At 42.6% G+C, this 14,727-nt stretch overlaps 1 protein-coding gene across 3 annotated transcripts in view; it reads left to right on the top strand.

Moving 5' to 3' along the window:
- Positions 1-14,727, top strand: part of LOC147727988 (17-beta-hydroxysteroid dehydrogenase 13-like) — a 373,656-nt gene that overhangs the window by 122,701 nt on the left and 236,228 nt on the right. For all 3 annotated transcript variants that reach the window (XR_015309355.1, XR_015309354.1, XM_086961900.1), the window contains exon 2: positions 7,345-7,452. Coding sequence is in view for 1 of the 3 variants with exons in the window: in XM_086961900.1 (XP_086818026.1) it covers positions 7,345-7,452 (108 nt within the window). In the remaining 2 variants the exon portion in view is untranslated. The remainder of the gene's footprint in view (positions 1-7,344; positions 7,453-14,727) is intronic.

The following is a 14,727-nucleotide window of genomic DNA, read 5'->3' as shown; positions in this document are numbered from 1 at the left end:
ACTTTTCTTAGTTGTATTTGTTTACTAATCTCAGCAAACCTGCTTCAAACTAGACTACGATAGTTTCAATAAATATATTGTAAACTTCCTTTGTGCCTTTCTTCTGTTTACTATGGACATGCATGGGTGAGAACAAAAGGTGGGCTGTTCCACAGTTTCCTTTGGGACTAGAGGTTCCTATTCTAGGTTTGCCAAAAGCACCTGTAACTCTGGAAGGTTAGGAGTGCAGGTGAGGCATTGTGAGCTAGTCGAATTTGGGCCTACAGTTACTGAGGTACTAGTGTGACTCAGTCCCTAGATTCTGACGTACTGTTCTCCCAAGGCACAGATCTAATTCCAAACAGAGTCCCTGCAACATTAGAGTAATATTCTGGGAAAACTTAACTGTATCATATGACATTCTTTTAGCAAAGCTCCTTATCTTAAAGTCAAGAGGCTTTATTTGAGAATTCTCATAAAAGCATGTACATACATAAATGATTTAAAACATTATTAAATTCATACCTCATAAAATATACAGGCAGTTAAAAATCCAGAAGAGATAGATAAAAACACAATACCCAATACATTGGTATAAAACATTTCTAAAATGCTTGTGGTTAGATGTATCCTAAAAAATGGAACTCTGTCTAATGGACCATGCCCACCCCAAGAATGTGGCTGTTGCTACACTTAGTTGGAGACAGGAGCTAGTGCAAATAATTCTCATAGCTACAGAGCTGCTGGGAGTGCCTAGGTTTTTGCAGGCAGGTGCTAGCCAAAAGCGCAGAGGGACCGCATAGGCTTTGCAGGAAAACAGGAAGTGCCCAATAGATTCCTTTGTAGCACCACAGGCAGGGCAGGAAGTGTTGGACAAGCCCCTCCACCTCCCTGTTAATGACCGTAAAGGGAGGGCACCTATCCTCAATTGAAAGAAGAGTTTCCTGTCCCTTGGCTTAGTTGTAGTATCCCAGAACAGTTCTAGTGTAGGAAGGGGCTTGACTTCCAGGAAACGACCCGTCATAGAATCAGCATCCGATTTTCTCCATGCCTTATCATTTAATATCTATATGGTTAAACCCACAAGTGCATGCATGTGCTATATTCCACTCAGACCAGACCCCGCTTTCACTTCTAAGGCTTATAGGGATACTATGCCTTCCCTGAGTGTAGATAAACATTATTCTTATCCATATCAGTCTTAGGGCAATTCTGTTGTGGAAAGGATGAACCATGACTTAAATCAGCCCTTAACAGCTAGAGATTTAGGTACAGGGCATAGTTGGATCCACCACCTATATGGGGATCAACAAGCACTTGGCAATCTCACTGAAAGATCTCTGGGTGGCGATACCTCATACAAGGCCCTCTTTGGCACTTAAATGTAAGTTCAAGTCCTTAAAGGTCCAGAGATTGTGGCAGCAGCCACGCAATTTGACGTAAATGATTGTTGTGCTGTGTTACAGGACTTACAAAACTTCTGTGACGACTAAGCCAATGAGCTGTTAAAGACACCTGCCTCTGCAGGAATCTAGGAGAAGCCAGAACCTTCCGACTGGATTCCACAAGTTGGTGATCTAATTCATGAAAGGATTGAGGTAGAAAAGGAGTTAGGCCCATCATACTGTGCACCGGGGCTAGTCCTTAGCATTCAAGGTGCAAGAACTGTAACTGTGTCCCCTCTTGCTTGTTCTAAAGACAATCGTTTTGTCTCCTTTGATCACATCAAATTCCATCATGTGGCAGATTCTAAACAGTAGGCCACATGGAGTCCTTGGTAGTTCCCTAACTCCTCTTGTTTCCATACCGAAAAATACTCTGCAGCTTGTGAGCGCCACCAAATCTGTTTCTTCCCAGCTGGGATGAGTAGGGGGTGGTGAATGAACTTCAATTAATTCCAAATACCGCTACAATTCTAGCCACACAACTAAAGTGAGCTCTGTACTTACTACTGCATCTAGTGCAGCTAATGTTGTTTCTACCGATCCACCTCTTTTGGATTTTTTAGATTCGATTACTGTACCTGTGGCACAAGTTTTTCAATGAACATCTTCTTGTTATTACGTGGGATCAGCTGATTTTTCTTCTCAAAGTTCTTCCGTTTTGGACACTCCGCCTACGAAGGCTTGTGCTTTCTTTTCATGGCTGAAATGCATTAATCTAGTCCCGCCTCGGATATATGTTTGGATAACACCTTCCTTAGTTTTCCTATTCCTTTTGCCTGGATTTGTAATGGTTTTCTTCTTGCTTATTAATGGCCATTACCTTCCAGAACGCTCTGCCACAGAACTGATCGATGAGGTGTTGCCGCCTCATTCATCTTCACATTTCAAGTGTACTAGCTGCGCAACCTCATTCATCTTCACTTTCAGCTGTTCCAGTAGCTGATGGCATTGTTTGAGATAAATTGCCTTACTATATAGTCAGATCGACAAAAATACTGTAGATTCCTTATGCATTTAGAGTTTCAATGAGTGATGTGGTTGTACATGGGTTACATTCTAATGATTGACATGTCAAAACTGTAAACTCTATGTCCTCGGAACTGGAATATTATACAGTTTTTGAGTCAGAGCATCTATACCTGAATTCTGAGTTATTTGATGAAATGTTCTGTTACCATCTTTATTGACCTAACTATTTACATCAACATAGTGTTCAAAGCACACTTTTTAACACCTTGGCTGTGCAGGATATTCCTCTCCTGTGCTGGGCCATAATGATCTTGGGTGTGGTCATGACGAGCTCAGCTCGTCATGAGCACACGAGCACCGTGCCTCATGACGAGCTGAGCTCGTCATGAGCACCGAAGGGGCTAATTATACACAATGAGAACATTGTCCTAATCTCCGACAAGGGAGCTCAAAAACATACAGGGCTACGTTTACATATTTTTCTGGATATGGTGCATCAGACCTGAATTCATATTATTTCAAACTCGTCCCTACACCATCAAAGAAATATATGTGTACAATAACTAAGCTAATATTTGCAGCCTCATTTGTTACCCAATTAGCTGTGAAAGGATACCATTATTAGAAGGACACAGTCGACTAAGGGGTACCCAACCTTGGCAAGTTTAGGCTCCGATCACCTTGTTCCAAGCCTGTTTAATTGCAACACATATTATTTTTCTGAATGATACAGTTCAGCAGACTACGTGTCTAGGGCTGGTAAAAATTAGAGACACTAATACCCCTAATATTCCTTCCATTTCCCGATTTGATAATTGGCAACAACTCACAAATTGCACTGAAGAACAACTCAATAGTATGTTGCATAATGGTACATTTAACTCCACATGTTTAGGTACCAATGGGTGGTTATTGGGGCCAGTGGAAACAAATGGCTGGTATGCTTGTTTTTTGAATTCCATACTGGGGTTTAAGGCAAGCAGACCCGATCCACATAATTCCCACTCTCTACACTCAGGTATTTGTCACCTCCTACTCAGTGGGGAAACTGTGCCAACAATGGTTGGAACATTTCACACTGTCTGCAGTAAAACAACATATTTCACTTCTTTCAGAAGACATGGACCTATCAGATTTTCTCCTGGTCCTAAGTCTCCACTCTCAAAATTTTTTATTTATACCACATATAATGTCATTTTGAAATTGTCACAAATGGAAGCTGCAGCGTGTTTAAGACAAATTGATAAATACTTGCTGTAGCTGACAATGGTGTTAATATGTTGTCTTCTCGCATTTACAACCTAAACAACATTGTGTCATCCGTTATAGACATTATGAAAAATGACATGTCTTCATTGTACTATGAGCAAAGTCAGCTTAGAGCAATAATGCAGTTTAGCTTGACACTTCAGGTACTCACACGTGGTTGCGTACCATGACGTTACCTTAATTCTACACAGCTACTTTTGCTGTTCAGTCTGATAGGCAAACAATGACTCATGGCCAAAAAAATAGCACATACAAAATGTTACATCTCGAGAAGTTAGAACATCTCCCACTCACAATAGCAGAGACACCGTCCACAGTGTGGCTGATTCAAGGCATAGTATCTTTGCCAATTTCAACCTTTCAGATCACAGATTGCATGACACATTTCCGAGTGAGTAGATATAAAGTCCTAGGGAGTAGCTTTATTCATGAGTTTTGGTCGCTCCCATTCTCTTATCTCTGTGAGCGAGCCGAGAAAGAGGTCTTTTTTACTGGAAAAGAATGTGACTTTTCTGTTGGTCACTCACTTGTCTGGAAACATGTTACCATTCACAGCGCAAGCAATTCTTCAGTAGCAAATTTGGCTTGTTATCTAAAAGAAATACCAGGCCCTTCAATTCTCCTACTCATCACCTTCCTTTAAAATGGAAGCTCTTTAATGCTAAGCAACCAAGACTGTTGCTTCATGAAGACCAGGATCCCATATAATTTATCGGTCTCCCAGATAGTGACCGGCTGCAATACTGTCCATTTTCCCACTACACATACGGTCTCAGAAGCTACATTGTGGCCTTCCATCCTAACTTTTTAACAAGCAAAGCCGGCTCTAAGCCGTATTGTTCCAAAAGGAGGTGGCATTATTATCTGTCTCAGAAACCTCTGAACAACAGGTTGCAAGGACATCCATTGACGTACAGTCCTTGATTAATACCAGTTTGCCATTACACTTCGGCAAGCTAGTGCACCAAATATTTAATACTTCGCACCCTGCCAAAATTGTGCACTTATTCAAAAAATATCAGAACTGGCTTGGTCAGTACCTTCCAATACATTTTTGAAGTAATACCGCCATTTATCCATTCATTATTTCCCAGTGTGTTCGGAGGCATACCCATGCTGTTATTCCTCATTGGTGGCATTTTGATTCTACTTTTGATACTCTGCAATTGATGTTCTATTTAGAAGCCCATTGGTACTGGAACAACCACTGGTCAAGCTGTGTAGTGAGCGCATAAAGCGACTCTTTGGAGTCCCTTTGCTCCATAATCTGAACACTGACTGGTCATTGTCATTCCGACCCTCCTGGTTTACCTGCGTGCAGCCCGTGTTTCATTGCTAGCTGAGAGTAAGGCTGAAGCAGTGTCATCATAAGGATATTTGGGGCAGTAGGACAGATATATTTGTGAGTCCCTGTTCGGGGAAAACTTTACATTTTATTGGCTATTTTCTGCCAATTCAAACCTGCAAACAGTATTGAATAATATAAATATACTGGAGGCCCAAAATCCTTAAAATTACACTCGTTCGAGAGAGACAGAGTTAGTGGTAGAGAGAGGGAGAGAGGTTCTGAAAGAAACATTGACAAATTTGAGATAGATTTAGAGAGACAGCAGGAAAAGTGGAGCCCCTGGGAATTTGCCCACTTTGTTTAAAATGTCTCTGGGCTAAATATATCCCCAGGACGGAAGAAACATATGCCTTTTAAAATCAGGTAATAAACACACACACCAATAGAATAGTCATTGAAGTAAGTGGTCAATATTTTCCCCAGTGAAACACAATTCTGTGTACTGGTAAGCAGCAAGAGATTAAGTGGACTTAGGAATCGCCTCTCAATTGCTCGCGCTCATGCTAATTGATTTTCTTTTAGCCTCCTTTGTTTCAGATGGTGATTTGGTGAATGTAGTTTATTCAGTGGCTTCTGGCAAAATAAAGCAAGACTTGAGATGGCATAATATTTGCTTCCGTGTGTTTTTTTAAATCACGACATTCCTTGCTAGGCAACTGGAAAAATCTACTTCTTTCCTCATTCTTCTGTTCTACACATGTGTCCATGACATTTAAAGAAATATGTCATATATGCTATGAGGCAAAAATTAGGCTGCAATATCTAGATGAAGCTTTCTTTATTTTTTGTTTTCTTCTCTCACATTCAAAGTTCTCATGATGAACCACAAGATCCAAACTATGTATTTTGATCCTTTAAAGCTTCCTTTCCCCTTTCAAAGCTCAACGAGGCACTGTATTTTGGTAGATGGCTTGGTGTAAATAGTTACACAGCGGTCCTGAGCATGGGTTGCCAGGCATAAAATTCATGAATAGGACAGAATATGCTTCTATTCACAACCTTGAACTGTGCTTAGAATGGTAACAATTGCCAAACTGTGACACGGAGGGAAGGGCAGGCTCACACATATGTAGTGACTTGTGTAGTTCTTATACCGACACCGCAAGCAGCACATTTGAAGCCTGGGTTGCTATAATCTACTTCTGCATGTTTGTAACAAATATTGAGGAGTTGCACATATGTATTTGATATGCGTATCATATTTGCGTCCACATTGTTATGTGGTCCCATAGTTGCAGTAAAATGGGCATAGGGAAGGGCTGATGCAGCATTTTGGATAGACTGATAAGATTAAGGTCTAGCCTTGTGTAGGGTCACCTCAAAGCATGAGTAGATGTCATCATCTCCATCTTCAGTTTGATTGGTTGATGAACATTATCTGTAAACCAGTCTCCTCTAAGTTTAACCAGGGGGCAGTGGAAGAGGTGGGAAAATGCAAAGCTGCATCAGGTAAGTGCACTGATTAGATTAGTAACAGTGCACTTATTAGCTAAGTAATCAACATGCTGTGCTTAAATTGTGTAGATGGTTGTAGGTGGTGGCACCTGTAGTCATTTAGGGAATCAGGACTCCTTTTCTTCATCATCAATCTTTGACTCAGAGAAAAAGAGAAAAAAGTCAGAAAACGGCAAAAGAAGGCAGGAGGGAAAGATGGGAGAACAATGAATACAGGAGACAGTGAGGGTGGTAAAGAACCTGCTTGAGAAAGATGAAGACACAGGAAGTGTAGGATGGTGGAAGAAAGATACATGATGTGGATCAAAACTCAGCATCCTTGATAGTCCCAACCCCGGCATTCGGGAGTGCTTGCTCCTGCATTTAAGTATTTACCAGTGGCTACTATTATGTGTATCACATGCTTTCCATTGTTATTATTGCCTCTACTGTTTATATGCATAGATTATTTGCCCACTGTGCTTTATTGGCCTTCAGACCTATTTTGCCAATTCATTATACTTGTTCTTTTGTAATGGTGCCCTGTCTGTACTCACATCTGCCTACTCCGTATTTTTTGAAAATGTATAAATAACTTATAAAAATTAAATTAAAAAAAGTATTTACCAGTGGCGTGACTTCCATTGGTGCAGCAGGTGCAGTGGCACTGGGGTTCAGAGGCCTGCTGGGTCCACTGAACCCTGATTATTGCTATATTTCACAATGTAAACAGTGGTCAGTGGGCCCGTTGCCTTCCTTGCACTTGAGCCCATGACATACTGGCTGCCCCGCTGATAAATAAAGCACTGAGATCAAAAGCAAGCTGCTAAGGCATGACGCGTTTCAAAGGCAATGCAGAAGATTGTTCTTTAGAACTGTCTTTCTTTTCTGGTTTTCTAGCAAGGCGTTGAAGAAACAGCCGCAGAATGCAGAGAGCTGGGGGCTGCCGCCCATGCGTTCGTGGTGGACTGCAGCAAGCGAGAAGACATTTACAAAGCAGCAGAAAAGGTGAGGACTTGAAAAATACTTTTGCCCAGGAAATTTGCAGCTAGTGGATTCAATGAATATTGACACTCTGGAAGTGACTTAGGGTAAAGACGGTGCAAGATCTGATACAAAGAAAATAAATAAAGTATCACAATCTTACTTCCCAAGAGCAGCATCAGGCTTCACAGAGAACAATTTTTAGCAGTAAGAGCACCATAAACATCCAATGCTGCACATAGCACTAGGTTTTTGCTACCATGTGCAACAAGCATTTTCAATACAATAGGTCTCACATTCATGCGAGTTTGAGCTATTGTCATTGTAAATGAAAATGTCTTTTAATTATGTTTTGGGTTTTAAAACATAAATAAAAGTAAGTGTCATTTACAATACTAATAGCTTAAATTCTCGCAAATGCGAGACCTATTGCAAAAGGGGGCAGACCCTCATCTACTATCTCAGCACTGGAGAAATGTTAAGTTAACTGCTCACCCCATGCCAGAGTGTGGTTGCAGGAGATTCCAACTGCACCTTTGAACCCCTAGCTAATGAAGATCTAACGGGAATTGAAGAACATGACAATAGATGGGCAGTCCCCCAACTAGACCTACCTCCAGTCAAGAGATAAACGGAGCAGGCACTCCAACTTAAAACTACTCCTATAGAGTATGGTTTGAGGGCAGTTAATGGCAGATCACCATCAGATAAACATGGTGCTAATACCTATAACAGAGCCAGTTGTCTGTCTCAGATTGCTAACATCTTCCTTGAGATGAAACTGTGGGGGGAACTGGTTGATAGGATTATGGGCACCACCACAGAGAGCGATCACAACTCTTTATACTTAACTTTGAAACCCCTGTTGGAGGCACCTTACTACCAAGTGAACAACTTACCACTGACTTCTACTAAGGAGATAATCCCTCAAACTGCAAAAAGTTCTTGAAATAGCGGAAGGTAATCCTGCACGACACAAAGATCATTGGTACTCAACACGATTTAGCTTGAGGCATACTCGAGCTCCAGGCTGCTGCCTATAGCGGAACCAGACTAGCATCCACATTAAAGGAGCCATAATCGTGGTACACCAAAAACTGTAGGCAAAAAAAGATCGATCCTAGCAGCAGCTATTAAAGATAAGAACCAGCCACTTATAAAAACTGCTAGGAAATCCTACAGAGCAGCCCTGCAGGTGCAAAGCTAGAATGGGATGAATTGCACTGGCAGCAGCTCAAGGAAGCATGTTCAGACAAAGAAACAAATCTGTTTGGAAACTAGTCACTGGGGGGAGTAAATCAGGCACATGCTCATCTGTGAACCACATTACGGGCCAGGCATGGCATGATCACTTTAGAAAGCTGTATTCAATGCCAGAGGTCACTCCACCTGTGGAACTAGACAATTTAAATGAGTCCTCTGTAGAAGATGAGTGTTTTGACCTAGCAGAGATAGAAGCTGCAATAAGCAAAATAGTGCTCTCCAAAGCAACAGGACCAGATGGCCAACCAGCTGATCTCTTTTTCGCCAACCCCTCCAATTGGGCACGTTACATTTTACTCCTAGCAAACGCCATAGCTAATGGAGCCCCAGTCCATGAGTCATGGATGGCTGCCGAGGTGGTCCTATTTATAAAAAGGGAGCTAGGGACGACCCTTCCAATTATAGACCCATCAGCTTGATTGATGCTCTGCACAATGTCTTTGGCCAAGTCCTTCTCCAGAGCATTCAGTCATGGACTGACGATGAAGCCATCCTTTCCCAGTACCAAGGCCGGTTTTAGATCAAAGACTGGAACGATGGACCAGGTGTTTATACTTCTCCTTATTCACTGGAAGATAGTGGTGATTGGCAAGGGCAGTTTTTATCTCGCATTAAGCAACTTAACCCCTTCCGTGCGGGGCTGTTTCCCCCGCTGTGCTGGGGGGGGGCGGGGGGCCCGTACAGCGCCCCGGTGCTCATGACGAGGTCAGCTTGTCATGAGCTACAGCGCTCCGGTGCTCATGACGAGCTGAGCTCGTCATGGCCACACCCGTTCCAATGGAACGTTCAGCACAGCAGGGGAATCAGCCCAGCATGTGAGCGTTCCATGGAACGGGCGAGGTCATGATGAGCTCAGCTCGTCATGAGCACCGGACCGCCGTAGCTCATGACGAGCTGACCTCGTCATGAGCACCCAAGGGGTTAAAGACTGACTTTGACATGGTCCCTAGAATCAAGTTGTGGGCAACACTTAGTGAAATGGCATCCCCCCTTTTGTCATTAAACTGTTGGTCGGGCTACACGAGGGCAATTTTGCCCAGGTCCGATGGGGGGGGGGGAGGGGGGTGGCGCAAGGACAACTAACAGAACACATCCCTATCAATAGAGGAGTCTGACAGGGCTGTGTTCTAGTCCCCACCCTATTCTCCATTTATATGAGTGGGGTGGTTAGCTTTCTCCAAGAAGACCCTGCAGATGTGTCATTTTTGGGGGGCAGTAATGTACCAACCTTGTTGTTGCCGACGACACTCTGCTGATATCGGAGACCCCAGCCGGGTTACAACGCCTACTTAACAGGTTCCAACTTTGGTGTGACAATCGGGGGCTGGTCATAAATAGCTCAAAAACCAAATATATGGCCTTTAACTGACACAAGTCTTACAGGAGTAGCCCTCTGCTAAGTGGGACACACCTGGAAAGGGTAGACACCAATACAATTAGCAACCGGACAAAATGCTCAAGATGCGCTCTATATGTGGCCGACATCAAACATATGTTTATAACGTGCCCAGAATTGACAATATTCTGGCAAAAGATTGGTAATGTCTTGCTTCAGAAGTTGGGGATAGTATTACCCTTATCGATTATGGAAATTATGATGGTGTGTAGGACCTTGAGCTCTAAATTTAATGATCTGCTTGCTATCCTATTAGTTTCAGCAAGATTAACAATTACCGAGGTGTGGATATCACCAAAACCCCCTACTGTTATGGACTGGTGGGTTTTAGTAAGTCAAACATATGACATGGAACAAGCGCTTGCAGAGTCAAGGGGCATCCGCTCGGTAATTAAATGTAATAAAATTTGGGGATCTCTGTTTTAGGCTATAAAATCAGTAACAGATGGGGATTAGATTGGCTCGAGTTTGCTGTTTTTTGCTATATGAATGAATTTATATGTCAATTTTTCTCTCTCCTTCTGGAATTTTTTTTCCCTTCTCTTTTTAGGCATAATTATGATTTATGATATTTGTATGTATCTAACACTGTGTATTCTAGTTTAAGTATATTACCCTATGGTTGACATAAAAAAAGGAAAGGGTAAACACCTTTGATTATTTAGGCATCAGACTCTCCGAAAAAATGTAATGGATGGCCCACTTACCAAAGATGTTGTTGGGACATAAACTAGTGGCTGGAGCGCTAGGGAAAGAACATCACTTCTCACACTCTAGGCCGGTAGCTCCTGCCCTTCAAGTTTATGAAGCTAAAGCAGTCAGCTCTGCTCTTTACGGAGCAGAGGTTCGGGGATTCAACAAGATCGATGACCTCTGCAGATCCGAGCACAAATGTCTTAGAGACCTAGTGATGCTACCTCTTACCCCTTTACTGTTTGATATGGGTAAGCGGTCGATCGGAGATGTAGCTAGGTTACACCCACTGCTCTTCTGGGCCCACATTAGGCAAACTCCAGAGTTTCTCCCCTATGCTAAAGCTCTTAGTGAGATCATCCGATTAGACACTGGCCGCAAAATTGTCTGGATTTGTAATGCTATGAAAATGCTGACAGCTATAGGGCTTCAAGCTCATTGGGAAAGGCAGGACCCCCAAGGAGAGACGAGCTCAAACGACTGTATTGGGACTGGCTGGGCCAACGGGAAAGCTGTAAACCCAATGGGGGTAAAATAACAACAGATTTTCATTCACACAAACAAATTAGATGTCTAGAGCCCTTTTTAGATATAATCAAGGTCCCCAGGGACAGGATGTTGGATATACATTTTAGGTTCCGAACTCTCCCTGTCCGCGAGATGACCGCAAAATGGCACTCATGGAGACCTCAAAATGGCACTCATGGAACAAGACATAAAGAGATTGCCCTTGCTGCAGAGCCCCGATAGAAAGCGTTGCCCATGTTATGTTTTCCTGCCCAGCATATAACACCTTGCGGGCCAAGTAGCTAAAATCAATTTGTCAGCAACTAGGCACACAGGATTACCATACAGCCCTGCGCATCCTTAGGTCTGATTCCAGACCTCTTTTTGCTTGTTGCGTGGCAAAGTTTCTTGGCCAGACATGGCCTATCAGATGGAAAGCCCTCTCAAGAGTTGCATAGCTCTAATTTGAATGAGGTTGTGACGAAATTGTGGCACGACTCCAGACTGTTTGGCCAAGTTATAAAACTAGATTTCATGCACAAACACTTTATTTACTACTTTCTGCTGTTATTTCAGGAAAGCTCAAAGTTCTTCAGCAAATTACCAGTTAACTATAACATTATAAAGATTTGTATTAGGATGACATTTTATTCAGTTTTACCTTGTTTTTATTGTACATAATGCATATTTACATGTCGTGTACCAACTTTTAATTAATTGAATGTGACAATTTTTGTGCTAAGGATTTAATAGGCCATTGTGTTGTACTGTTTGCTTTTACAAGTCTCATGTTGTTGTATGTCATACTTGCCTTGCTTGTACTTTTCCTTTTAAAATGTTTTTATGGCTTTTTTGACATTATCAGTCGAATAAAGCGTATACAACAACAACAGCATTGCAATAAAGGGCCTTCTCGACCGCTTGTTAGATTGTAAATATCAGAGGAAGAGACCGGCCTACGACGTCTTCAAAGAAATGATAAATAGTGCAGTGAAGAAGATGTGTAAGTGTTGTAAATTACTCAGACTCAAAGTGTGAAGTGAGAGTTACATATGATCCGAGCTATAAACACTAACAAAGCGCTCCAACACCTTTCGATCTGTGATTACTACTTTCACGGCTGAGGAGGAAGAGCGGGAGGGCTATTTCCAGCCCTCTTCGTGATTTGAGTGTGCAGTGTGGCATTGCGTAATGTCATTGCTATCTTTGGACTAATAAAAAACACTCCAGCTGTAGTAGGGCCATGGCTTCACCTCCTGGGGCAGGGCAGGCTGTGCTTTATGGCAGGCATGGAAGGAGGGTGGGATGTACTCGGCTGGAGCTCGGGCCTCGTACAGTGCCCCTGCTATTACTAGTGAGTGTGAGGCACTGAGGTGGTATTGTTGGTGGTGGTATTGGCATTGGTATTGGTGGTGGTGGCATTGGTAGTATTGGTGGTGGTGGTATTGGTGGTGGTGGTGCTATAGGTGGTGGCATTCGTGGTATTGTTGGTATTGGTGGTGGGGTATTGGTGGTGGTGGTATTGATGGTTGTGGTATTGGTGGTGGTGGTGGTGGTGATATTGGTGGTGGTGATGGTATTGGTGGAAGTATTAGTTGTGTTGGTATTCATGGGATTGGAGGTGGTATTGGTGGTGGTGGGATTGGTGGTGGTTGTATTGGGGTGGTGGTGGCATTGGTGGTGGTGGTGGTATTGGTGGTGGTGGTGGGTTTGATGGTGATGGTGGTGGTATTGGTTGTGGTGGTATTGGTGGTGGTGGTATTGGTGGTACTGGTACTGGTGTTGGTGGTATTGGTGGTGTTATTGGTGGTGGTGGTGGTATTGGTATTTGTGATATTGGTGGTGGTATTGGTATTGGCAGTGGTATTGGTATTGGTGGTGGTGGTATTCGATTGGTTGTGATGGTATTGGTGGTGGTGGCGGTATTGGTGGTGGTGGTATTGGTGGCGGTGGTGGTATTGGTAGTGATGTATTGGTGGTGTCCGTGGTTTTGATGATGGTGGTATTGGTGGTGGTGGTATTGGTGGAGGTATTGGTGGTGGTGGTATTGGTGGGATTGGTAGTGGTGGTATTGGTGGTGCTGGTATTGGTGGTGGTGGTGGTATTGGTGGTGGGTTTGATAGTGGTGGTGGTGGTATTGGTTGTGGTGGTATTGGTGGTGGTGGTAGTGGTGGTGGTGGTATTGGTGGTGCTGGTATTGGTGGTGTTATTGGTGGTGGTGGTGGTATTGGTGGTGGTATTGGTATTGGCGGTGGTGGCTTTGGATTGGTGGTGATGGTATTGGTGGTGGTGGCAGTAATGGCGGTGGTGGTGGCGGTGTTGGTGGTGATATTGGTGGTGGTGGTATTGGTGGCGGTGGTGGTGGTGTTGTTGTTAATAAAACTGTTTTTTAAAAACAACCTGTCATGTGGCATAGTGCAGATGACATCTAACACAGATGTGCTGTTGTCAGCTTCCTTCAGCTATTTAGCACATTATTATGTGCTACCTGGAATTCACACAATTTAGTTCCCTAATCATTTCTAAATCCATTTTACTTGAAGGGTTGAAACATACACAAGATAATGCTGGGTTAAAGTGATTAAAAGCTGGCACCCGTGTTAAGGTGCAGCCCTGCTGCTTAAAAAATCACAAGTGGTTTCAGCTGAAGCAGAGCATGTCCGGCCGTCAGTAAGAGAAACTCAATAAAGTAAATAATGCTTACAGACTAAATAACAGGTCCTGTGTAACAACTGAAGTAAAGGGGCCAGTAGCCATGGGATGTTACAAATGAAGACAAGGCTGTACTAAGGAGGGACTAACAAGCCTATTAACAAATCCAAAGGCAGCAATTACAAAAGACAATGACGCAAGCCAATGAAAAATATGGGATGAGAGTGGGCGCAGCTTCTCTCCCATACTTTACTACAGCAATCTCCCAGAGTGAGCAGCGTATGCACGCTGCCGCTAGGTACGACCTAAAAAGATATTTACTACACTTTTCCCCAGAATGGGAGGATATTTTCTTTTTCTGGTGGGTATCCAGCACCCTTGTGCTGCCGATGCTTCTGGCCTTTTTGTAGACTTGAAACCACATGTAACAAGCTTTTTGAAATTATACAGTGGAAAAGTAAATTGTTGAATTAAAAATATCGAAGCTATGAAAATGCATAGTTTTTTTATGAACAAATATATAAAAATTCGATATTCAGTTTTCAAAACTATTTTAAAGATAGTAGTATTTTTACAGTTTTTTGTAATTGTGATAAATTGCAAGGAGTTATATTGCAATCCTAATTTTGTTCTATTTTTAGGATTAGTAAATATCATAATTTTATGAGTAGAGTCGTTTAGAAAATTACATTTCGTTTATAAATATTAGCTAACTGTACAATGCTTGTGAAGCAATATATCCCCATACGTTGAAGCTTGTTTGTGTCTTCATCACTTGCTTCATCTCT

Source organism: Lissotriton vulgaris, chromosome 3_1 (assembly GCF_964263255.1).
Source record: "Lissotriton vulgaris chromosome 3_1, aLisVul1.2, whole genome shotgun sequence".
In the NCBI taxonomy this organism is placed as follows: Eukaryota; Metazoa; Chordata; class Amphibia; order Caudata; family Salamandridae; genus Lissotriton; species Lissotriton vulgaris.
This window is presented reverse-complemented; position numbering and strand designations above follow the sequence as displayed.